General features: G+C 35.1%; 1 protein-coding gene across 3 annotated transcripts in view; it reads left to right on the top strand.

The window, feature by feature from the left end:
• Fstl5 (follistatin like 5) overlaps nt 1-26823 on the top strand; it is a 718855-nt gene that overhangs the window by 618879 nt on the left and 73153 nt on the right. For all 3 annotated transcript variants that reach the window (XM_042668417.1, XM_042668419.1, XM_042668418.1), the window contains one exon: nt 11410-11559. In XM_042668417.1, the coding sequence (XP_042524351.1) occupies nt 11410-11559 (150 nt within the window). The remainder of the gene's footprint in view (nt 1-11409; nt 11560-26823) is intronic.

Genomic DNA, 26823 nt, shown 5'->3' with positions numbered 1-26823 from the left:
GATTATTTTGCTCAAGGTTATCACTCTACCACTGGAGCCACAGTGAAACTTCAGCTTTTTCTATATTTTTTATGTGGTAGTGAGGAATCGAATCCAGGGCTGCATGCATGGTAGGCAAGCACTGTACCACCAAGCCATATTTCCAGCCCTTAGATTACACTTTCAAAGCTAGTAGGTAGTAATACCACATGAAAATTTCTAGACAAATCCAACAACACTTTGATGACTCTAAATCCTGCTCAAGAAAGTAAGTCTACTAATAACATATATGGATACTGAGGAAAGTGAAGTTGCTAGAAAAGGTTTTAGATAGTGGGTTGTTTTTTTTTTTTGCAATTTTTCTGTTATTTTTAGCTTGATAACTAAAGATGGACCAATAGGCTCATATTGGCCAATAGCTTTTTTGTCAATGCTATTCTAGAGTTGAATATCTTTTTTTAAATACATTTTTATTATGAAATTACAGTACAGAGGGGTTACAATTACATGGGCAAGATAATGAGTACATTTCTTATCAAGCATTGTAGCCTCCTCCTTTGTTTCCCTATCCTTTCCGATTCTCCCCATGCCCTGCATCCAATCCTCCTCCCCCCCAACCAAAGCTGTAAAGTTCATTTTCGACATAATGACTTGTACATCTCATTGTTGCAATGGTTCCACCTATATCCCAATTTAAACAATTTGTTTTTTCCCGTCCCCTCCAAAATTATACCGACATCAAATACAGTGAAAGCAGGGGTTATGCCGTGGGGGAGGGACATACAAAGCAACAAAGAAATAATCTTACAAATGTGTTAGAAACAATCGCATGAAAGTAAAAAAACATTTGAATATATATCTTAGAGTTCATTTCCCTAACTTAAGCTTATCTGACCTTTTCTGCTTGACTTAGACATATAGTAGTTATTGCAAATAAGGGAAACCAAGGGACCCAGGTTTCTTTGGGCCTAGCTTACGTAACTTAATATAATTTTTTCCAAGTCTTTCCATTTACTTACAAATGGGGTAATGTCATTCTTTCTGATGGAGGCAGAGAATTCCATTGTGTATATATACCACATTTTTTGATCCATTCATCTACTGAGGGGCATCTGGGTTGGTTCCATATCTTAGCTATGGTAAATGATGCTGCAATAAACATAGTCGTGCTGGTAGTGGTGTGGTCTTTAGTGGTGTGGTGCTTTAGTGTGGTCTTGTTTGTGAGCATTTGGGTAAATGCCCGAAAGAGGGATTGCTGTGTCATAGAGGATCTTTATGTGGAGTCATTTGAGGAACCTCCATACTGCTTTCCGAAGTGGTTGAACAAGTTTATACTCCCACCAACAATGCAGTAAGGTTCCCTTCTGTCCACGTCCCTTCCAGCATCTGTTGTTATTAGAATTCTTGATTATAGCCATTCTAACTGAGGTGAGGTGGTATCTCAATGTTGTTTTGATTTGCTTTTTTTTATGGCTAGGGAGGTCGAGCATTTCTTCATGTGCCTATTGGCCATCCTTCTTTCCTCTTCAGAGAAGTTTCTCTTTAAGTCTTTAGCCCACTTATTTATTGGGCAGTTGTTTCTTTGAAGATTTGTTGTTGGGGGATTTAATTTTTTTGAGTTCCAGGTATATTTTAGATATAAGACCCTTGTCTGTTGTATGGCTAGTGAAGATCTCCCAATCCACCGACTTTCTATTGATGTTGCTAGCTATATCCTTTGCCATGCAAAAGCTCTGCAATTTCATGCAATCCCTTTTGTCCAATCTTTCTTTGATTTGTTGTGTTTCTGGTTCTCTATTAGGGAAAATACAACCTGTGCCAAGAAGACCTAGGGTTTCTCCTATTCCATCCTGTAATGTTTTCAGAGTGTCTGCTTTGACTCCGAGGTCTTTGATCCTTTGGAGTTGATCCTGGTACAGGATAATATATACGTATGTAGCTTTAGTTTTCTACAAGTAGTTAAATAATTTTGCCAGCACCATTTACTGAAGAGGTTGTCTTTCTTCCATTCTATTTTTTTAGCTCTCTTATTGAAGATTAGATGGCTATAGGTCTATAGTTTAATTTCTTGGTTTTTAATTCTATTCCATTGGTCCTGAGGTCTGTTCTTGTGCCAGTACCAAACTGTTTTGATTACTATAGGTGTGTAGTAGAGTTTGAAATTTGGTATTGATATTCCTCCAGCACTGTTCTTTCTGTTGAGGATCATCTTTGCTATTCAGGGTCTTTTATTGTTCCATATGAATTTTTGGATTGCCTCATCTATTTCCTTGAAGAATGAAATTGGAATATTTATAGGTATCGCATTGAATTTGTAGATAGCCTTGGGAAGTTTTGCCATTTTCATGATGTTGATCTTTCCAATCCAGGAGCATGGGAGTTTTTGCCACTTTCTAAATTTTGTTCTGATTTCCTTTTTCAGGTTTTAAAGTTTTCATTATAGAGGTCCTTCACTTCTTTGGTTAAGTTAATTCCTAGGTAATTTATTTTTTGTGGGGCTATTACAAATGGAGTTGCTTTCCTAATTTCAGCCACACTTTTCTTATTGTTGGCATACAGAAGAGCCAATGATTTTTGAGGGTTAATTTTCTACCCAGCTACTTTGCCAAAGTTTTGAATCAGCTTGAGTAATTTGGGAGTGGAATCTGTGGGATTCTTTACATACAACATCATGTCATCTGCAAACAGGGAGAGTTTTACTTCTTCTTTCCCTATTTGGATCCCCTTTTTGTTTGCATCTTGTCTTCTTGAGAAGTGGAGAGAGTGGACATCCTTGTCTTGTTCCTGAGTTAAGAGGAAATGGCTTTAGTTTTTCACCATTAAGTATAATGCTGGCTGTAGGTTTGTCATATACAGCCTTTATTGTAATAAGGAATGTTCCATGGATTCCTAATTTTTCCAGACCCTTCATAATAAAGGGGTGTTGGATTTTGTCAAATGCTTTTTCTGCATCTATTGTGATAACCATGCGGTTCTTATCCTTGCTCCTGTTGATGTGATGAATTATATTAATTCATTTGTGTATATTGAGCCAAGTTTGCATCCCTGAAATGAATCCTGTTTGATTGTGGTGTATGATATTTTGGATGAATTGTTGGATTCGATTGGCCAAAATTTTATTCAGAAGTTTTGTGTCAATGTTCATCAAAGGAATGGGTGTATAATTCTCTTTCTTTGATGATCCCTACCTGGTTTTGGGATGAGGGTTACAATGGCTTCATAGAATGAGTTAGGTAGTGAACTTTCTCTTTCAATTTCATTGAAGAGTTGGAGGAGTATTGATGTGAGCTCTGCTTTGAAGGCCTTGTAGAATTCTGGTGTAAAACTATCTGGTCCTGGACTTTTCTTAGCTGGGAGGTCTCTTATTGCTGTTTCTATTTCAATGCTTGACATGGACCTGTTAAGATGGTTTGACTCATCTTGGCTTAGTTTCAGCCTGTCCATATTTGCTAGGAAAAGGTCCATTTCTGCCAAGTTCTCAAACTTATTAGCATAAAGGTTTAAGAAATATTCCCTTATAATGTTCTGAATCTTGTTTTTTTTTTTTCCCCTCTGTGATGTTGAATCCATTCTCATCTCTGAGTTTATTTGGGTGTGTTCTCTTCTTTTTCTGATAAGATTTGCTAAGCATTGTCAATTTTGTTAATTTTTTTGAAGAACCAACTTTTTGTTTTGTTGATTTTTTCTATGGTTTTTTTGGATTCTAATTCACTTAATTCTGATTTAATTTTGATTATTTCTTTCTGTCTACTGGATTGGGGTTTATCTTGCTGCTCTTTTTCAAGGAGGTTCAGATGTCTCATTAAATTGTTGGATTCAGATCTCTCCAATTTGTTGATGTGGGGACTCAGAGCTATAAACTTGCCTCTGAGTACTGCCTTTGCTGTGTCCCAGAGGAGCTGGTAATCTGTATGTCCATTTTTGTTGAATGTCATGAACATTTGAATTTCCTTTCTAATCTCTTCCATGACCCACTCATGATTCAGCAGTGTGTTGTTCAGCCTCCAAATGTTACAGGAATTTCTTTGGTGGCTTTTGGTGTTGAGTTCTAATTTTATTCCCTTGTGATCTGAGAGAATGCAAGGTATAACTTCCATATTTCTGAATTTGGACAAGTTTCATTTGTGTCCTAAAATGTGATCTATTTTGGAAAATGTTCCATGTGCTGCTGAGAAAAATGTGTATTAAGAATACACATATGACTGCTTTCTCTTTTTTCTTACCTAGAGTTCCTGCCATTCTCCCATTGTTCAGAGTTGTTGTTTTTAGGGTCCACAGAGAAAGTGGAGAAGGAAATAAAAAAGAATCAGCTACAAGGGCAGATGTCTGATAGGAAGATTGGCACCTGCTATGGTCTGACTACCAGTCCAGCTGATGTGTTTCCAGGGACAAAGCAGACATAGCAGGTGTATTGGATGGCAGACCCCGGCTGCCAGTCAAGTTCCTTTCCAGAACATCTCTCTGAAAGAGATGATTCTCCTCCCAAGAACCAGCAGATTGAAGGATAGGAGAATTCAGATGATTTATGTGACAAAGCTTTCTTTAAAAAAATGTCTCTAGGTAGGTATACACAGAAGTTGCCATTTAACACAGCAGCTTATGGATACAATGTATCTTGATCCATGTCACCCCTTTCAACATTCTCCACCCATCCCTCCCTTACCTATTCCTTCCCTTACTCTTCTTAATTTTGTGAATATACATCAGATTCTTTGCGTTTCCTCCCTAATTCTCATCTTCCTTCCTCTACCCTTTCCCCCTTGACCCCATCCCACCCTTTACAATTACCTGCTTCCTGGTGTTTCATTTTGCTGAGCTTTAATTTTGGCTTTCTATGGAATTAAACTGTTTGACGTCTCCCTTGAATCTAATATATTTCAGTTAATACATTTCTGTATACTTGCATACTGTCCAATGTATATACTTATGAGTTTGTAGGGTAAATCTAGTCTTCCTCAAATAAGGTAAAACATAGAAAAAAAAAAAGAATACACATATGCGGTAGATGTCTGTTAAATCTAGTTGATCTATGCAGTTGTTTAGGTCTATGGTTTCTCTGTTGAGTTTTTGCCAAGTTGATCTATATAGTGGGGTTAGTGGTGTGTTAAAGTCTCCAACAATTAATGTCTTTGGATCTATGTGGGGTTTGAGGGAAAGTAATGTTTCTTGGATTAATTTGGGTACTCCGCTGTTTGGTGAATAGATATTTAGAATTGTAATATCCTCCTGAAGGAGGATTCCTTCATTAGTATGTAGTGACCTTCTTTATCTCTTCTCACTAATTTCAATTTGAAGTCTATTTTACCCGATATTAGGATTGCAACTCCTGCCTGTTTATGGGGCTGTTTGCTTGGTAGATTTTGTTCCAGCCTTTCACATTGAAAATGTGTTTGTTTTTATGGTCAAAATGTGATTCCTGAAGGCAGCAGATAGAAGGATCTTGCTTTTAAATCCAACTAGACAGTCTATGTTGCTTAATTGGAGAGTTAAGTTGGTTTATTAGACTTGAATTTCTTAATGACTCAAATGACAGCATATTCTGTAACAACCTGGTTTCAGAGTTTATGTACACTTCTTGACTTGCATTTTCTTACTATCATGTGATTTTTTATTTCAGCATGTACTCACTATGCCAATTATATATCTCACTAAATTTAGCAAATATAGAACTACAAATATCATTGAAAGTGGAATTATAATAATATATAATTAAATGCCAAAGAGTATATAATTAAATACACAATATATAAATTCTGCAAAAGTTTGGACAAGAGAAAAAGCAGTAAAAACCACCTGACAGTAAGGATGCTTTAGGCAAATGAGGTTAACTGTAGACTGAAATTAATTTGATTAATAAAATGTGTAGTATGTTTTCAATAGCTATAGAATATCATTGTGCTTATGAAATAGCTAAAAGTTTAAGTTAGAAGATAGGACATTTATTGAAAAATAACATATATTTTGTGTAATGTTTAATTTATTCATTGAGTTATATTTTTACACAAGAAGTGCATTAGGATAGAATCACTAAAAGAAGGTGTGGAAAGCAGAAAGCAATTTTCTACAATCTTGCTGGCATGAAAGGAAAAGGAGCATGGTTGACTCATTCTTTTGTTTTTCTGTAAGGTAAAAAGAACTCTGGGTGAAGACTTGGCCAGGGATTCATCTCTGGGTGCCATTAGATTATAGTAGTCATTATGCAAACAGTATGCATGCCATTAGAGGCCTTTAATGACATTTGAGATAAAAGAAATGTGGCAGAAAAAAAATGAACCTTGACATTGCTGAAGGCATCATTAGGGAACAGAAAATGAAGAAGCCATCACAGTCAGAAAAAAATTAACCAAGAGAATTTAAATAGTAAACAAGAGAATTATTTATGCTAAATTAGGGATAAGAAACATGCTTTCTGCCAATAGCCAGGTAGTAAGCTTTTTAGGAAATTTATATGAATAAGTATAGCTCTGTTTCCATAAGCTTTATTTTATAAATCTGAATCTCAAACATTATTTACATTTCCTACATTTTCTTCTTTTTATTTTCTATGATTTAACTATACAGAATATATAGTTATCTCCTGAATAATCTCAAAATAAATAGTAGAATGATCTGAAGAAGATAAATTGGTGTTAATAGTTCTGCATATTTTTATTTTATGTTTCTTTACCAATCAGAATCCAAGGCTGTCAGAGCAGTTCCTCTGTTGGTAGTAACTGAAAAGTTTGGGGGTCTCATTTGTTGATTTCTGCTTTGCATAAATAAAAGAACATTTCACAAGATATCAAGTTCTTGAAACAATGCAAAGCAGTGGAAATGATAAGCAAACAGAAAACAACTTTTGTGTTACATACCTATATGAAATTGCCCATTCATTAATGGGCAACTGATAGAGCAAAGAGGCACCCTGCTCTAGTCATGCTTTATTTCCAAACATAGTTTTGCAGAATCCTAATTGGTGCATATTTATACATTCTGAGACTGCTGATGACTTGGAACATCTGTTCTAAAAGAGATGCTATAACAAAATCCAGTGTGAAGTATGATCAGTTTAGAGTGGAAATCAGAAAACAGCACAAAAATTTCTAGAAAGCATTTCAAAATTCTGAAGAAAATTAGGCCATGACAGGAAGAGAAAACAGATGAACTGCAGTTAAAGTTGTTTAATACTTTTTTTCTTAAGTTGATATCAAGGTTCATGTTTGGCTTCTTGAATGCATAACAAAGTCATCTTTCTGAGAGCAGAGAATCATGAGTATTTGTACAATTAGAAAGAATCATTAAAAGATTGATGGAAGGTCACTGTTCATGTAAGGAAAGTAGAGATGTAAATATAAATAGCATTTATAGTTTTGTGGCTGCAGGATGTGCTCTGAGAGGTATGAATAGGAAGAGGAAGAAAATACTGTAATTTGGAGAACTGAGGGCAAAGCATTTTAATGGGCAATCAGTATAAAAAATAAATCAGAATGGCAAAGCTCTACTAGAGGACAAGTGAATAACTCTCTTTATATCTTAATTAGGTTTTACAATTCAGCTAAAATTGCTACTATTTTAATCGAAAATTTCAGTTGCACCATCAATGGTAACATCCCTTGGAGTCCATTATAATTTTTGGAGCTCTTAATATCTGATTTTGCATGGAAATGATCCAGTGGAAATACTTTCTAATTTTGCCTTAGGATTATTGTCTTATTATTGTTGACTCTGATTCTCATTAGTATGTATTATATTAAGCTCATTTTTTATCTCCAGTAGTATATGTCTTCAATTTTCTCCATAGATGCATGATGCATGTGAACATTTCTCTACAATTACTACCCACAGAAATAAATATTTTTAAACACGTTTTTATTGTAAATATACTATACAGAGGGGTTACAGTTACATGAGCAAGGTAATGAGTACATTTCCTGCTGAGCATTGTTACCTCCTCCTTTGTTTTTTCCCTCCCCTCTCTTCCCTCCCCTCTCCACAACTACATTCCCCCACTTCCCCCTCCTCCCTCCCTGCCTAAATTGTAAAGTTCATTTTCAACATAGTGTCTTGTACATCTTATTGTTACAATGGGTCAACCTGTATCCCTATTTAAGCATTTTGCTTTTTCCCTTCCCGTCCCCAAGCTAGAGAAGTGTATATACAAGATGCAGGGCACCGACATCAAACACAGTGAAAACAGGGGTTATACCATGGGGGAGGAACATCCAAAGGAAAAAAAGTCACGTGGTTCGTTATAAATACATTAAAAACAATAGCAAGAAAGAAAAAACACTTGGGTCCCTATCTTGGGGTTCATTTTGCTTAACATCATCTTATCTAGTCTGTGATTTTTTTTTAATTGTGAAAATACCGTACAGAAGGGTTACAATTACATGGCAAGATAATGAGTACATTTTTTATCAAGCATTGTTACTTCCTCCTTGTTTCCCCTTCCCATCCCTTCCCATCTTTCCGTCCCCACCACTACCCCCCCCTTCCCCCCCCCCCCCCCCCCCCCCCCCGCCAAAGTTGTAAAGTTCATTTTTGACATAACGACTTGTACATCTCATTGTTGCAATGGGTCCACCCCTATCCCTATTTAAATGATGTGTTTTTTTCCTTCCCCTGCACAAATTATGCCAATATCAAATACGGTGAAAGCAGGGCTTATACCGTAGGGGAGAGACATACAAAGCAACAAAGAAATCATCTTATAAATATGTTCGAAAAAATCGCATGAAAGAAAAAACATTTGAATACTTATCTTGGTGTTCATTTTTTAAAAAATAAGAGAGCTAGTATAAAATGAGACCTAATAGGCCATCAACTTAAAGCAAAGCAAAGGATATTTTGAGTGAATGTCAGGAAACTTTTAATGGTTTCGTAAAAGGGATTCTAAGTCTGATCAGAAATCTCTTGGGAGGGCACTATAGAAATGCAAAATAATTTCCTGCAGACAAGTTTATTTTATGTTTGAATAGTTTTGTAGCAAAAATAGGGGGTGGAAATATTTCCTGGTTCAGCTGTTGTCTATTTGACAGCTACTGTGGGTCATTCACACTTTTCACTATTTTGTCAGGTATAGTCAGGAGGTTTTGTGCAACAGCAAGAACTTGTGAACAAATTCAGAGCTTGTCATCAACCACAAGTCTTACTTTTTTTTCACCTGTTCATGCTTCTCAAGTGCAGATTTTCTATAGTTTGTTTGCTTTTTTTTTTTTTTCTGAGACAACAGACTCCTTTTGAAGTCATTCGGCTGACTTCTAAAGAAAAGTTGCCATTGCAAAATAGTTTCAGTGGGAAGTGGCCAATGAAATTTCAGGACTATTCTGTGTTCTTAGCAGTTGCCTAAGGAGGTTTTCTGTCTCCTACGGCTGCCATGGGGATCCCTAATTGGCACGGAGCTCATTTCATAACTCCAGAGTAAGCTGAATCATTTCCCATAATGAAGGCTTAGAATTCAGGGATTTTGCTGTTCTTTCTAAGGAACAGAATTGTCAACAGCATATATTGAGCCATATGGAAAATTAAATTATGCCATCTTCAGGAAAATGGGTGGAACTAGAGATCCACATGCTAAGTGAAATGAGCCAGACTGAGAAAAGCAAATACTACATAATCTCTTATATGAAGAATCTAGTCCGTAAAAATAAATAACAAGTATATAAAACAGATTCTATTTGTGATTGGGTACCCATGCAAAGGAAGAAAGAAAAAAAGAGAGGGTGAGGATGGACTATTTCATACACGTGTGTGAAAATAAAACTGAAAACTGCTGAAATTATTTTTAAAAGGAGGATGATGATGAGTGACACAGGGTGAATCTAATCAGGGACAGGAAACCCATGTGTGGACACATCACAGTCAGATCCTTTTGTATAATATTTTCTAGTTGCTTTGTTTAAAAAGACTGTTTAATAACTTCTGATTTACAGAAAATATGATAATAAGACACATTTATTATTTTAAGCAAAAAAATAAAAATAAGTAAGTAAAAAGAAAGACCAGTGATGTGATGTAAATCTCACAGTCCTGAAAGACATCTTAGAATTCAATGGATGTTTCCAGGTCTTCTCATTGAAAAAGATCTGATATAGAAAAGTGTAAATACCAGATCACAGCTATTTCATTTCAAATATTCTTTTGTTTAAACTGTTTTCCAAAACTGAATGCCAACAGGAAAGTCATCTATCATGGCTGTCCAGCCCGAGAAGTACATTCAATATAAATACTATGTAATGTCAAATATAGTATGACTGATATTGATAACATCTTTAACAAAAAAAGGGAATGGTTAGTGATGTTGATAATGAAAATGTTATTGATTTTGTGTCATTTTTATTAAGCACACATAGTAAATAGGACCTCCATTGAACTAATAATGTTTTAACATGAAAAGTAGAAGTGAATTATACTAATTTAGCTTGAAGCAATAGTTAATGTGAAAATCAAAGAAAATAAATATTAGAATTAATAATCAGACTTAAAACAAATCAAACTGAACAATAAGGTAATTACAAATCATTATATTATTAGATAAACATCTATTTAACATACACTTTTAAATTTATGTAGAGCTAAATAAATCTGTTTTCTTAGTGTCTTTTCTAATTAACTAACAAAGAATATTAGTGAACAAAACAAAAACAGTAAAATATAAACCATGATCTTAAGTGGTACTTTTCATGTTCTTTTAATTATGATTTTTTCCAACATGAATCACAAAAACTTCTAAGTCCCTTCAACAGGCATTTATTGCAAGAGGGAGCAAGGAAGGAAACAGAAGTCTTATAGACCATCTGACATAGACTACACAATAAATAGCAGTTCTAAGATAAAGGAGCAAGGTAAAAATCTTCAGGCTGATTAAAGGATTTCATAAAATTTGACCTTGATAACAAATTGAAAAATAAAATAACCACTGTGAGCAACTTTTCTATAGGATCCCACTACTTTTGACTCATCAAAAGTGTAAGACAGCTATAATTTTCAGAGGATTTGGTGACTTTTAACCAAACCATTCCTGTGTCATGGGGTCTGCCACTAATGCTTTGAAAAGTTCTGGACATATTCTTATGTAACTTTTTTTCTATTAAAGATGCTGGACAGTTTGAAGTAAAATGTAGTAGTTGAAAATGAAGTAGTTGAAAAAAGTGAAAAGACTACATTTCATCAGTAAATTATAACTTAGGGACCTGAATTTTATCTTTCAAGAATTTTATCCATATTGATTTTCAAAAATATTTAATGTAGTTTAATATGGATAGGTAGACTTCCCATACTGTCTTATTGAACAATATATATATATATATATATATATATAATTTGATATAGACACATATATAATATTTGATAAAACATAATAAAGCATCAAGCATTAATTTTACCTATGATATCGTAACACTTACATCTTAATGTAATAGATTAATTTATTTTCTATTTCTTAAATTTCAGGATGAAGTGTGTCCCAAACTGGAGAATGATGAGGTTCCAAGGTGTGTGTGGGCCTCAGCTGTTAACGTCAAAGACAAGTTCATTTATGTTGCTCAGCCAACTTTGGACAGAGTCCTGATTGTTGATGTACAGTCCCAGAAAGTAGTTCAGGTAGGAATAATTGCTACTTTTGAAAGTGAAATTTAAATGATATTTATATTGATTACATTTTAACATGATTACTTATGTACAAAACTCAACTTTGCACTTTTCTTCTGTTCCAAGAAAGAAACGGTCCAGTCAGAGTGCATTTAAGATATTCCTAAGAGGCAAGCACCAAGAATGGCTCTCTCATATAAGCCTAGCTACTTGGGAAGCTGAGAACAAGATAATGGTTTAAAATCTAGCTCAGAAAGAAAAGTATCCAGGATCCTTTCTCAAATGATATGAAATTACAGTGGCATATGCTCGCCATATATGGCAAGCTATTGGGACTATTGTGGTGCCAGGCCAACTAGAAAGCTGAATTCAAATAGCATGCACCTGTGACTCCAGAGACTACGATTAGCCTTAATAAAGCCTACTTTCAGCTCAGGTATATAGCCCAGACGAAATTTGGACGTTAACCTAAAAAAAAAAAACTAGTGTATAACAGCTGGAGACTTAGAACAGTTAACACTGTGCTTGCCAACAAGTGTAAGGCCTTTTCCAAAAGAAGATGTGTCTAATATCATTACACAATCAGAAGTAAATATATGAAAGTTTCTCAGAGAAAGTGGAACCAAGCCATTCCATTTCTTACATTTGCAGAAAATGTTTTGAGTCAATATTGTTTGAAATTGATCTTCTGATCCTGATTCCTGACTAAACTTCAGAAAGTACAAAGAAGTTTGAAGTTGAGTCTTTTATTTATCAACTTCTTATGAATTCATGCATTCATTCACTCATCATCATTCTTCTACCCATTTTATCATTTATTTATTACTGGTTAAAATGTGTGTTGGGTATCTTATTAAAATAATGAAAGCTTCTGCTCTGGTCCCTGTGATGTTAAAAAACTTTCCTAATGAATCTAATAGTTTAGTTTTTATTGTAAGACTGATCAGAGCAATGAAGATAAAAGTATGAATATTTATTCTACCCAAAAAATGCCAAGAGCCTCATATTTAAATTGTCCTCATATGTGTTCAGTTTTTATGTTCACACATCTGTCATAGGGATAAATATTATTGTATATTTCATCTATTTGGAATTAGATTTTGAGGCTAGTGGCTTCTGACTGGGTTTGTTTCAGTTCGATTTTTATCACAAATAGGCCAGTGCAAATTATAGACATATAGTTCAAAAACATCAAGCTCCTTGCCAGAAGTATAAAATTAGATATATGTCTCAAGTATGATAAGACAGGTGTTTAAGCTCAGTTTAAACTGAGACTTACAGCTACTGAATAGATATTACCTATTAGATATTTGAAAGTGGGAAAAACTAACATCAATTATTATTCATAGACTTCCACCTCCAGAAAATGAAGTCAAATCTAAAATTAATAAAAGTATTGATAATAAAATGTTCAAATGCTATGTAATGATCCCATAAAGTGCATTTTTAAGTAAATGCTTATGATACCTTTGAAATACTAGAAAATGCATAAGACTTAGTACATTGCTAAATCACATAAATTATGTTCTGGTACATTCTGATATAATCACAATCATGCAGATTGTTCAACTTAGTTTAGCACTTAAATTTTGTACATTGGGCATTATTTTAGTAGATTATCCTTAAGATCTTACTGTTGAAATAATGTTTGTTACTCATTTCAATGCCACCTATCTAAAAATAATAGTGATGCATATTTTATCACCATATGCAAATATTGATGAATTTTGAAACATTGAAATGTGTACCAACCATTATTTGACTCTGTCCATCTGTAGCCCACATTGTGATGGCAAATTTTCTTATTTCATATATCTTGTGTTAATATTATTATTTTTTATTTCTACAAGACATAGATTGCATATTCGTCAACTTGTATAAAATTACTGATGAGAAGCAATAGTCAAGGCAATTTAGAATAATTCATGAATATTTGCAGAACAATAAAAACTTGTTGCTGGACAAACATCTTCCTAGCTGAAGTACTTTTATAACTTTTTTTTGGTATTTTTTGCTGCTTAAAATAATCCTCAAGTGTAGAAATTCTACCTTTTTACAGATTATGATGTCTGAGTGAAGTTGGTGTCAGGCACATGTTATTCCATTTTTGCCTAGGAGTTAAATATTCATAAATCAACAATAGATTTTAAATAACATGCCTTCAAATTGAATATAAACATATATATGACACACTTACTTTAATCAATTGAGTAAAACTTATGACCTGAAGCTTATGGAAACCTTGTCTTCTACTTCCTCAAAAAGAAGTTCTATGATAGCGCAGATTTCACAGAAAAATTTACACAAATAGCTAAAATCAAGTGTATTTAAATATATTGTACATTAATCAAACCATTGTAATAGTTACTTTAGATATGGATGATTCTGATTAGTATAGTTACATATTTGCATGCTTTATTTGGTGCTCAAAAGTTAGAAATTTTGTTTGTAAGTATACGTGTTGAACTGTAAGAGCAAACTTTCTATATCATTTACATGTTTGTGCATGTGCTTAGATGTTCAAGATGGTTTTCCAAATTGCTATATCCATTAATACTTCAAAACAGCATATATGAATATCAAGTTAATCTTATAAAAATGTGCCAAAATTTTAACCCGAACTGCTTTTAATCCTTTGATAAAATTAAAGAGATATGACTTTTTTTAATTTATAAATTAATAACATTTTTGCATAATTTTACTCTCATTATTTAACAAAAAAATCTTGAATGACTTCTGAAAATTGAAAATAAAGGCAAACTACATCACCTGAAAATTAAAAAGATTAAAAAATAAAATAAAAATTACTATGGTGACCTGGAACTAGTAGCTTAGGCCTGTAATCCTAGCTACTCCTGAGTTTGAGATCAGAGGTTCAAAGCCAGCTCACCCAGCAAATTCTCTGAGACACTTATCTCCAACTAGCCACTAAAAATTCAGAAGTGAATCTTTGCCTCAAGTGATAGAATGTGAGCCTGAAACACTCAGGCCTTGTATCAAAGCCTCAGGACTGGTGCACACACACACACACACACACACACACACTATGGGATATATGAAACATCAGTTTCAACAAAAATGACAACAGAATGAAAAAAATAAGCAGTTACTAATAGTGCAGAGGAAAGAGCAAAAGAAAATGAAATATAAACTGGAAGTTATGCTTCAAGATACATGGTACTTAGATAAAGAAAACTGATAACATAAAAGAAGCTACCAGAAAAAAATATAATAAAATACATGAATGAGTTTTCTTATTATACTATACTGCAATTATTGACCTGCTACTATAAGAGATAATTGATATGATCAAAATGACAACTCCTTGAAACTTCCTCTTTTTGTATTTTGAATGGCCCAAAGTTTATTTTGTAAGCCTACTGGAAGTTGCTTTAAAAAGCATCAACTAAGGCATATAAAAATGAGACCTATACAAATACAAAAAATTAAAATGTTTCAAAACTAAAAACAAAACAACAAAAGAAAAGAAAAACAACCTAAGTTTTGCATTCTGAGAGTATGCAACTTAATTTCTACCTAAAAAGTTATGGGAATATCAACTGGCAAAAGCCATAGGACAAGTAGCCTTAGACAGAAAGTCCTCAGTTGCTTAACACAAGATAAATAAACTTACTAGGTTTAAATTTATACATTCACTTAAAATAATTAGTGCAAAACTGGGAAAAAATTAAGATCATTTAATCAAACCGTGGAAACAAAATTAATTTTTATATGTCAAGAAAAAACAAATGGCATTTGACTTGATCAATATTACTACTAGGCATTTAATGAAAGATATATTGGTAAGCTCTCACCTACCAATGAGTAAGGATACAATAAACTATTTAGAAACAATAAAATATTTGTAAAAATGGCCAGATGCAAGGCTGTAAATTAAGTCTTAAGAAATATTACTTGCATCTGGTGCCAGTAGCCCACATCTGTAATTCTAGCTCCTCAGGAAGGTGTTAATTACAACTTTGCCACAGAAGCACTGACTTATTCCCAATGCCAGATCTGCCAGTTAGTTCTGCCTGGGGTCCCGGAACAGCTTGTACACAAACAGGAATCAGGTTGTACAAAATCAACATTGACCTCCAAGCACTGAAGGTTTGTGATGATTGATGATTGATGCTTATGATCAGAGACAAATATAGTGAGGCAAGTGGACTAACACAGTGTTCCAAACTCTTCTAAGTATAAAGTTATTTCTGTAAAATTTAAAAGTTTCAAACATTTGTTTCCCTATCCATTATTTTTCTCTTATTCTACATTGGTAAACAGATATTAAAGACAGGGCCTTTCCATTGGGAAAGTAGTACCCAGAGTCTTGGAGCCCCCTGTAGACCACCTTGGACAATGCAAGCGGCAAAGAGTCCTTTATTAAGGACTGGCGAGCATGGACCTCATGCACACCTTTGTAGGAGTGTTAGCAAGAGGCCCTGAACAAAGGGTTACAGCACGTTTTGTACATTTTAAGGTAAGGGCAGGGCCCCAGTAGACACTCACAGCAAATCACTATGCCACGCGGGATATTTTGTAACACTCTTTGTAAAATGATTGGCATGGGGTGACTCAAGGGGGATGGTTGCTTTGGATAATAAGGGTTAGGGGGAATTCTCATAGTTACAGGCTTGCGATTGGTTGACATTTGGCCTAGTTTGCTGGTCCTGCCAGATGGTCATTATCTCGGGGTCCAGTTCCCGGAGGAGGATCTGGAATATGTGTTAGCCATTGTTCCGGACTCTGGGAATGTCTGGGGCTTGAGGTCAGCAGTTAGTTATCTATCAGGGCGGTTACATTCTTTAGAGTTTGTTGACACAGACCTATCTTTATACTTTAATGTTAGTGAAAGCAAATTACAGAAGCTAAGTCAGCAGTTAGTGACTGCAAAATGGTGAATATAATTCTCAGTTCTTCACTAAGTATAAAGTTATTTCTGTAAAATTTAAAAGTTTCAAACATTTGTTTCTCTATCCATTATTTTTCTCTTATTCTACATTGGTAAACAGATATTAAAGACAGGGCCTTTCCATTGGGAAAGTTAGAAAATGGCCATTGTCATCAAGCGCAAAAAGTCCCCCCTTCCCCCAAAAATCTTACAATGACTTTTTGGACTGACCAGTGGCAAAGAGACAAATTTCTTTAAAAAAGCACCAGGGCCTGGGGCTGGGAAGGTGGCTCAGTGGTAGAGAGCTTGCCTTGCATGCATGAGGCCCTGTGTTCGATTCCCCAGCACCACATAAACAAATAGAAAAAAAAGCTGGAAGTGGCACTGTGGCTCTAGTGGTAGAGCACTAGCCTTGAGCTGAAGAGCTGAGGGACAGCACCAAGGCCCAGAGTTAAAGCCCCACGACCGGAACCCCTCCCCCCCCCCGCCCCCCCCCCCCCCCCCCCCCCCGCAAAAGAAAAGGCACCAGGGCCTGCCAATAGGAAAAGGTTCACTCTGTGTGTGTGTGTGTGTGTGTGTGTGTGTGTACTGATCCTGGGTTTTGAACTCAGAGTGGACACTTGAGACACAGTTCCACTTCTAGCTTTTTGATGTTTAATTAGAGATAAGAATCTCACAGACTTTTCTGCCTGGGCTGGCTTAAACCTCTAGCCTAAGATTCTCCTTAGTAGCTAGTACGACTGGCATGATCCACCAGCAAGAGTATTCAGGCACAACTGCATTATTCTTTTAAAAGAGTAAAATAATACCACTACGTTTATGTAAATTTGATCTTATTTTTTAATGTTGTTCAAGTGAGTTCTTAGTGTTCTATACTGACCTTCTTTATGAGATCATGCTTTGACTTATCCTTATATATGATTTGACTATAAGGATTCATGTTAAATATGTAGTTTAGGGCTGCACATTTTTGAAATTCATTGTATTATATTGCATTTCATTTTATTTTATGCGTGTAATGGAGCTTGACCTCAAGGCCTGGTGCTGTCCCTTAGCTGTTTTGTTCAAAGCTAGCACTCTACCACTTGAACTACATTTCTACTTCTGGTTTTTTTTTTGTTTTGTTTTGTTTTTGTTTTTTGGTGTTTAACTGGAGTGGCTTTGAACTTCAATCCTCAGAACTCAGCCTCCTGAGTCTCCAGGATTATAGGCATAAACCAACTGCTCTAGGCTGCATATTATTTTTAAATCAACAGTTATTTTTTGGCAGCACATCATTTTCAAGATTTTGCCTTAAATTTTCATCATGGAGACAACTGTAAATCTGTTTTATTTTGAAGTAACATCAGTTAATATTCATCACCAGTAAAAAGCAAAGTGTCTTAATACTTTATTGAATTCGATAAAGTTTGTATTTCTTTAAACATCTAAAGCTTTCAGTTATGGTTTAAAGTGGTCTACAGGTGATGGTTTGATATTTGAAGATGTAAAGATACCAGTGTGACGTCATTTTGTCTACCATGAGGCTGGACTAGACAGCCTGTAAGGGAAAGTGGCTGAATGTGATAACTCTGGAGTATTCTATGTCTCACAGCAGGCTCCTCAACCATTAGCATGTTATCTGGAGAATCTATGTCATTAGTTTAAATTAGGTTCACTTAATTAGCCAGCTGCTATTCTCTTTGTCAGACTGATAAACAAACTGTTCTAAACTGACAGTAAAATCTCAGCCACTCCTTATTCTGTGCCTCTTTGCTGCTGTTGTAAGAATTTCATCAATTAAAAAATAAGTGATCTTCATCGAATTTGAAACAACTGCTCCATGATCAGAATATCATATCTTTTTGTTTTTGGAATTGTTGGGCTTCTCAAGAAATGCTGTTTAATTTGTACAATATGAAGTATATAAGGATTATGAAAGAATTAATGTTTACACATCATCAAAGATAAAAATAAAATAATGAATCAGTAAAATTTCATAGTATATGTCAATTATATCCTTAAATAATGTTTTAAAGTATTACAGAAAAATGCTTTCATCAGTTTGTATAAAATTACAATAAATGAAAATGTAACTTTTTCTTTTTTTCTTTAACATTTAAATTATATTTTATTTTATTTTCATCATTTTTGTTGTTATCATAAAGGTGATATACAGTGGGGTTATAGCTACATAAATCAAATAAAGAATAGATTTCTTTTTGAACAATGGCATTTCTACCTTTGCTCTCTCCCAGTTTTTCCCTCCCTCCTGCCCCACAAGTTGTAGAGTTCATTTTCAACATATCTTCACCCTTTGTCCCACCATTTTCATTCCCCCTACCCTCCCAAAGACAGATAAACAAACAAGAAAAAGATAAAACAACAACAACAACCCTCTTATTTCTACTTCCTGGAGTTCATTTTGGTAAATGTTAATGTATATGATTAAATGCACATAGGTATTGCACCTTTGTGTTTTTCTCCTTATTATACTAGTTTATTTTAATCCATTAATACAAATAGACTAAAATAATATTCCATTGAAAGTAGTTCTTCCATGGGTTACAATGACCAAGATGTACTATAACTTAATGTGCTGAATTGAAACCTCTATATACAATTACTTAAACATAATTTTAAAATACATTTTAAAAGAAAACAGGCTTATATAGGTAGTTAAGAGAACTTGATTTTAACACCTGTGTATAAAGTAAGTATTGTGAAGTATAATAAACTACTTAAGAGATATTTCAAAGTATAATTTGTACTTCAATAGAACCTCAGAATCAGGACAAAAGTGTAATTGTGACCTGTCTTTACCAAAAGGCTGGATGTGGACACAGAATCTAGTAGTGTTTATTGTCTGTCAGAGAATTTTAAAACATATAATATGAGAATCATTTCTTTAAACAAAATGTTACTGAATCACTCAATAGATCAAAACTGGTCGGCTTCTGTTATATTAGAAGTTATATATCATCAGCTGCAATTATATCTCATTTCCATAGGCTTTTAAAAGAAGCATTTGAACACATTTTTGCTAGAAAAATACTAAATTAGGGTGAGGCCACAAATGTGACTAATTTTGAGGTTAAAAAAAAAACACATAACCAACAAATCTTTGAATCCTATAGTCCTGAGCATTGCCTCCTATTGTTTTTCCTAAATTAAACAGATAGGCTGATTGTAAAAACTGCAACTACAAAATACCACAGCCTCCAATGATCATCACAGTGGAGCCCAAACTAGCTAAAGGACTGAAAGGATAACTAGCCCTGTAGAGAGTATAATAGGATATCTGTTTCTACTTCTTTTCAACTTTAAAAGAAGATTCATGTAGCAATTAACAAACAGTTAATATATGAGCTCATATAACATGCCTGCATCAAAATGCATTTTGATATGTATGTCATAGCAAGTAGGAGTTTATTTAAGTACAGCTTAAATGTAAAAAAATAAAGATTATAACCATAATTATAAGTTATACAACTTTAATAATATGTTATACAACTTTGCAGTTTAGTTTTCCCAATTAAGTAGATTTAAAGGTTCACTAATAATAAATTATTTTTATTTACCAGGTATTATTCTAAGTGTATGAGTTATATCATTGATTTAAACAAACATAAAAATAAATCTTTCTTGGAGTCTTTTCTATATGTTGGATAGAAACAGACAATTAAAATTAGTTAGTAAAAATATACAAGATAAGTCAGGTGTGGTGATTCACACTTGTAATCCAAGGTTCATATGAGACAGAAAGGGGAGAATTGCAGTTTGGGCCAGCAGGGGCAAAAAATAGGTAGCCAGCAGAATGTCTCTATAAATCTATAAAAAAAAAAAACAAAACTGGGTAGTATGCAAGTGTTTACAAATGTATTAACTGAGATATGGTAGACTCTATGGTAAACTCTATCTCAAATAGTGTAATTCCTTAGAAAGACAAAGTCAAAGCCCAGCAAAATAGGCACCAGAAAATGGGTACCTGTAAGTGGGAGCAGGGCCAAGGGAGAGAGGCTGATGAATAAAGCAAGAAGGGGAGGAGACTGCAGTCAAGAATCCATTGTATATACTACAAAATTAAGAAAAGTAAGAGAAGGGGTGGGTGGAAGTGGGGTAAAACTGTTGAAAGTGGTGTCACTGATCAAGATTCATTGTATTCACAACTGTTTTGTTAAATGGCAACTCCTAAAATCCTAAATCCTATCCCAAGGAACAAGCAAGTATAGTCAGAAGTCCTGCTATCCCAACTAATCTCAGTTATGCAGAAAGCCAAGTTAGGAGGATTTTGACTAGGGCAACCTAGGCAAAATCTGAGGCCCTATCTAAAAAATTACTGAAACAAAAAAAAAAACTGTGAGTATGGCTCAAATGGTAAAGAAAGCCCTGAGATCAATCCACATAACTGCCAAAAAGCAGACCAAAACAAAATTGTAAATTATATAAAACGCAAAGTAATAGGTACAGCTATAAAAAAAGGAAAGTTAGTTTAATGATGGACATGTGATTTTCTATAAGAAAATAAGTGGGTTTTGCAATGTGTTCAGTTGATTGAGTTTATTTAATGCTTAATAAAAATAGCTATCAGTCTCTTACTGAGAGAAATAGAGGACTCTGAGATAGAGACTTATGAACAAAGTCAAGGTGATAGTCTGCTCATGGTGATGGAAGGGACCACATCACACAGCCTCCACTAAAAGGCTGAGAACATCTCATTTAAAAAAATATTCCAGGTATAAGAGACAGTCATTGAAATTCTTTCCACAAAATGAGAAGAAAATTTCACATTGAGTTATGACAGAGACTACCACATTTTCTTATGTCAGGAAAATATTGCTCTCTTCTGTACAAAGCAAATGTTCTAAATTTATTGATCTTAAGTAAATTTTAAGAGTATAATGTAAATTTTGTAAAATTCAGCAGTGATAGATTCTTTCCAACAGCTACTAGAAAATAGCTGTTTTCACTGGAAATTAGTGCAAGAAAGATTATCATGAATGTTTAGAGATATTTCTGCCATTGTTGGATATTTGGGGGCTGAAAACTATACACATGGTCTATTGTTAAATATGCTAGTGTAGTGCCTACAATGGTAGCTCACACCTACAATCTTAGCTACTCAGGGGGCTGAGATCTGAGGATCCGGGGTCAAATACATCCCATGCAGGAAAGTCCATGAGACTCATCTCCAATTAGCTACTAAAAAGCTAGAATGGAGTTGTGGTCAAGTGGTAGAGCACTTGCCTTGAGCAAAAAGGGCTCAGCGACAACCCCAAGGTCCTGAGTTCAACCCACAGAACTGACACACAAATATGAACACGCACAAACACACACGCACACACACACACACACACACACACAAACAGTGCTAGTTTACACTTTAAAACTCATAAGCATATTTTCCTTAAAATTCAGTGTTTTTTCTTTTTTATTGTTAAAATACTGTACAGAGGGGTTACAATTACATGGGCAAGATAATGAGTACATTTCTTATCAAGCATTGTAGCCTCTTCCTTTGTTTCCCCTTCCCATCACTTCCCAGCCTCCCTCCGGCCCTCCACCCAATCCCCCCCTCCCCACCAAAGTTGTAAAGTTCATTTTTGACATGACAACTTGTACTTCTCAGTGTTGCAACGGGTCCACTTGTATCCTTATTTAAACGACTTGTTTTTCCCCTTCCCCTCCACAAATTATAACAACATCAAATACAGTGAAAGCAGGAGTTATACAATGGGGGAGGGACATACAAAGCAACAAAGAAATATTCTTATAAATGTGTTAGAAACAAATGCATGAAAGAAAAAAAAAACATTTGAATACATATCTTAGGGTTCATTTTCCTAATATCACCTTATCTGACCTTTTCTGCTTGACTCATACATATACTAGATATTGCAAATAAGGGAAACCATGGGACCTATGTTTCTTTGGGCTTGGCTTATTTCACTTAATATAACATTTTCCAAGTCTTTCCATTTCTTAACACATGGGGCAATGTCATTCTTTCTGATGGAGGCATAGAATTCCATTGTGTATATGTATCACGTTTTCTTGATCCATTCATCTACTGAGAGGCATCTAGGTTGGTTCCATATCTTAGCTATGGTAAATAACCCTGCAATAACCATAGTTGTGCTGGTAGCTTTAGTGTGGTCTTGTTTGTAAACATTTGGGTAAATGCCGAAAAGTGGGATTTCTGGGTAATAGGGGAGCTATATGTGGAGTCTTTTGAGGAACCTCCATACTACTTTCCAAAGTGGTTGAACAAGTTTACACTCCCACCAATGCAGTAAGCTTCCCTTCTGTCCACATCCCCTCCAGCATCTGTTGTTATTAGAGTTCTTGATTTTTGCCATTCTAACTGGGATGAGGTGGTATCTGAATGTTGTTTAGATTTGCATTTCTTTTATGGCTAGGGAGGTTGAGCATTTCTTCATGTGTCTATTGGCCATCTTTCTTTCTTATTCAGAAAAGTTTCTCTTTAAGTCTTTAGCCCACTTATTTATTGGGCAGTTGTTTCTTTGAGGGTTTGTTGTTGGGGGATTTAATTTTTTGAGTTCAAGGTATATTTTAGATATGAAACCCTTGTCCGTTGTATGGCTAGTGAAGATCTTCTCCCAATCCACGGGCTTTCTATTGATCTTGCTAGCTATGTCCTTTGCCATGCAGAAGCTCTGCAACTTCATGCAGTCCCATTTGTCCAACCTTTCTTTGATTTGTTGTGTTTCTGGGTCTCTATTAAGAAAATTTTGGCCTGCGCCAAGAAGACCTAGGGTTTCTCCTATTCCATCCTGTAATGTTTTCAGAGTGTGTGCTTTGACTCCAAGGTCTATGATCTATTTGTACTTGCTTAGGTGCAGGGTGATATATAAGGGTCTAGCTTTAGTTTTCTACAAGTAGTTAACCAATTTTGCCAGCACCATTTACTGAAGAGGCTGTCTTTCTTCCATTCTATTTTTTTTAGCTCCCTTATCGACGATTAGATGGCTATAGGTCTGTAGGTTCAATTCTGGGGTTTCAATTCTATTCCATTGGTCCTGAGATCTGTTCCTGTGCCAGTACCAAGCTGTTTTGATTACTATGGCTTTATAGTAGAGTTTGAATTGGCATTGATATTTCTCCAGCAGTGTTCTTTCCGTTGAGGAGCAGTTTTGCTATTCAGGGTCTTTTATTGTTCCATATGAATTTTTGGATTGCCTCTTCTATTTCCTTGAAGAATGAGGTTGGAATTTTGATAGGTATCACATTGAATTTGTAGATAGCCTTGGGAAGTATTGCCATTTTCACGATGTTAATCTTTCCAATCCAGGAGCATGGGAGTTTTTGCCACTTTCTAAATTTTGTTCTGATTTCCATTTTCAAGTTTTTAAGTTTTCATCATAGAGGTCCTTCACTTCTTTAGTTAATTCCTAGGTATTTTATTTTTTGTGGGGCTATTACAAATGGAGTTGCTTTCCTAATTTCAGCCACACTTTTCTCATTGTTGGCATACAGAATAGCCATTGGTTTTGGGGGGTTAATTGTATACCTTGCTACTTTGCCAAAGTTTTGAATCAGCTTGAGTAATTTGGGAGTGGAGTCTATGGGATTCTTTAAATACAAGATCATGTTGTCTGCAAAGAGGGAGAGTATTATTTCTCCTTTCCCTATTTGGATTCCCTTTATGTTTGCATCTTCTCTTACTGCTATAGCTAGGCATTCTAATACTAGAATGAAGAGAAGTGGAGAGAGTGGACGTCCTTGTCTTCTTCCTGAGTGAAGAGGAAATGGCTTTAGTTTTTCACCATTAAGTATAATGCTGGCTGTAGGTTTGTCATATACAGCCTTTATTGTATTGAGGAATGTTCCATGGATTCCTAATTTTTCCAAAACCTTCATCATAAAGGGGTGTTGGATCTTGTCGAATCCTTTTTCTGCATCTATTGAGATAACCCTATGGTTATTATGCTTGCTCCTGTTGATGTGATGAATAATATTAATTGATTTGCGTATATGGAACCAGCTTTGCATCCCTGAAATGAATCCTGTTTGATCATGGTGTATGAGTTTTTGGATGAATTGTTGAATTCGATTGGCCAAAATTTTGTTGAGAAGTTTTGCATCAATGTTCATCAAAGAAATGGGTCTATAGTTCTCTTTCTTTGATGAGTCCCTGCCTGGTTTTAGGATGAGGGTTATGATGGCTTCATAGAATGAGTTAGGTAGTGAGCTTTCTCTTTCAATTTCATTGAAGAGTTGGAGGAGTATTGGTGTGAGCTCTGCTTTGAAGGCCTTGTAGAATTCCGTTGTAAAACCATCTGGTCCTGGACTTTTCTTAGATGGGAGGTCTCTTTTTGCTGTTTCTATTTCAATGCTTGATATGGGCCTGTTAAGATGGTTTAACTCATCTTGGTTTAGTTTTGGCATGTCAAAATTTGCTAGGAAAAGGTCCATTTCTACCAAGTTCTCAAACTGATTAGCATAAAGTTTTGAGAAGTATTCCCTTATAATGATCTGAATCTTGATTGTTTCTGTGGTGATGTTTCCATACTCATCTCTGAGTTTATTTATTTGTGTGTGTTCTCTTCTTTTTCTGATAAGATTTGCTAAGGGTCTGTCAATTTTGTTAAGTTTTTCGAAGAACCAACTCTTTGTTTTGTTGATTCTTTCTGTAGTTCTTTTTGGATTCTAATTCATTTAATTCTGATTTAATTTTGATTATTTCTTTCTGTCTACTGGATTGGGGTTTATCTTGCTGCTCTTTTTCAAGGAGGTTCACATGTCTCATTAAATTGTTGGATTCAGATCTCTCCAATTTGTTGATATAGGAACTCAGAGGTATAAACTTGCCTCTGAGTACTGCCTTTGCTGTGTCCCAGAGGAGCTGGTAATTTGTGTGTTCAATTTTGTTGAAGAGCATGAACATTTGAATTTCCTTTCTAATCTCTTCCATGACCCACTCGTGATTCAGCAGTGTGTTGTTCAGCCTCCATGTGTTACCAGACTTTCTTTGGTGGCCTTTCGTGTTGAGTTCTAATTTTATTTCTTTGTGGTCAGAGAGAATGCAAGGTATAACTTCAATGTTTCTGAATTTGGACAAGTTTGTTTTGTGGCCTAAAAGGTGGTCTATTTTAGAAAATGCTCCATGTGCTGCTAGAGAAATGAGTATTCTCATGCTGCTGTGTGAAATATTTGGTAGATGTCTATTAAAGCTAGTTGATCTATGCAGTTGTTTAGATCTGCTGTTTCTCTGTTGAGTTTTTGCCATGTTGATCTATCTAGTGGAGAGAGTTGTGTGTTAAAGTCCCCAACAATTAATGTCTTTATATCTATGTGGAATTTGAGAGAAAGTAGTGTTTCTTGGATAGATTTGGGTTCTCCCTTGTTTGGCGAATAGTTATTTAGAATTTTAATCTCCTCCTGAAGGAGAGATCCCTTAATTAGTATGTCCTATTCTGGTCTGGTCTATTTGGAGTTCTAAAAGCTTCTTGTATCTGAATAGGCCTATCTTTTTGCATGTTTGGGAAGTTCTCTGCTAGGATCCTGTTAAGCAAATTTCCTAGATCATTAACTTCTGTTTCTAGGTGCTCCTCTACACCCATTATCCTCAGATTAGGCCTTCTGATGGTGTCTTCCAAGTGTTGGATAGATCTATCATATTTCTTGGACTTGTCTTGGATGGTTGTATATTCTTTCTCTGTAATATCTAGGCTGTCTTCAATCCCCGAGATTTGATCTTCTGCGTGGTCTAACCTGCTGTCAAGACTTTCTACTTTGTTTTTTATTTCTTTTCCTTCTAATTGGTCAGCTTTGATGGCTTCAAATTCTTTGTTGAAGCTTTGTTTTAGATCTTGTATGAACTTCTTTACTTCCTTAATTTGTTGTTCAGTGTTTATTCTCAAATCACTTATTTGATTGGTTATGGTTTCCTTGGACTCCCATTCCTTCTGTTGGGTTCCATTCAGCATTCCCTTTGTGGTCTCCCTGACTTCCTTCAGCTCTTTGTTAATGGATTCCATGAATGCCTTTAGTGATCTTTGTGTATTCTCATCCTGCTCTCTCAATTCCTGTATCACTCTTTGCTTAGCTTCCTCATGTTCATGCCATTCCTGTAGTTCTCTTTGAGTCTTCTCAGCCTGCTCACACCATTCCTGCCTTCCTCTTTGAGTATTCTCAAGCAGCTCACACAAATCCTGTATCAGTTTTTGAGTAGCTTCCTCACGCTCATGATATTCCTGTATAAACCTTTGGATTGCCTCCTCTCTCTCCCTATCACGCTCATATAGAGTCCTTTGTATGTTTTCAATCTTTTCACTTGTCATTTTTGCCAGCAGTGTTTGTAGAGCTATTTGGGAATTCTGCACTGGATTATTCATTATCTGTTCTGTCCCTTGATTATCATGAGTGGGAGTTGAGATACCCGG

This window comes from Dipodomys spectabilis, unplaced genomic scaffold (assembly GCF_019054845.1).
Source record: "Dipodomys spectabilis isolate Male_0828 unplaced genomic scaffold, ASM1905484v1 ptg000436l, whole genome shotgun sequence".
In the NCBI taxonomy this organism is placed as follows: domain Eukaryota; kingdom Metazoa; phylum Chordata; class Mammalia; order Rodentia; family Heteromyidae; genus Dipodomys; species Dipodomys spectabilis.
This window is presented reverse-complemented; position numbering and strand designations above follow the sequence as displayed.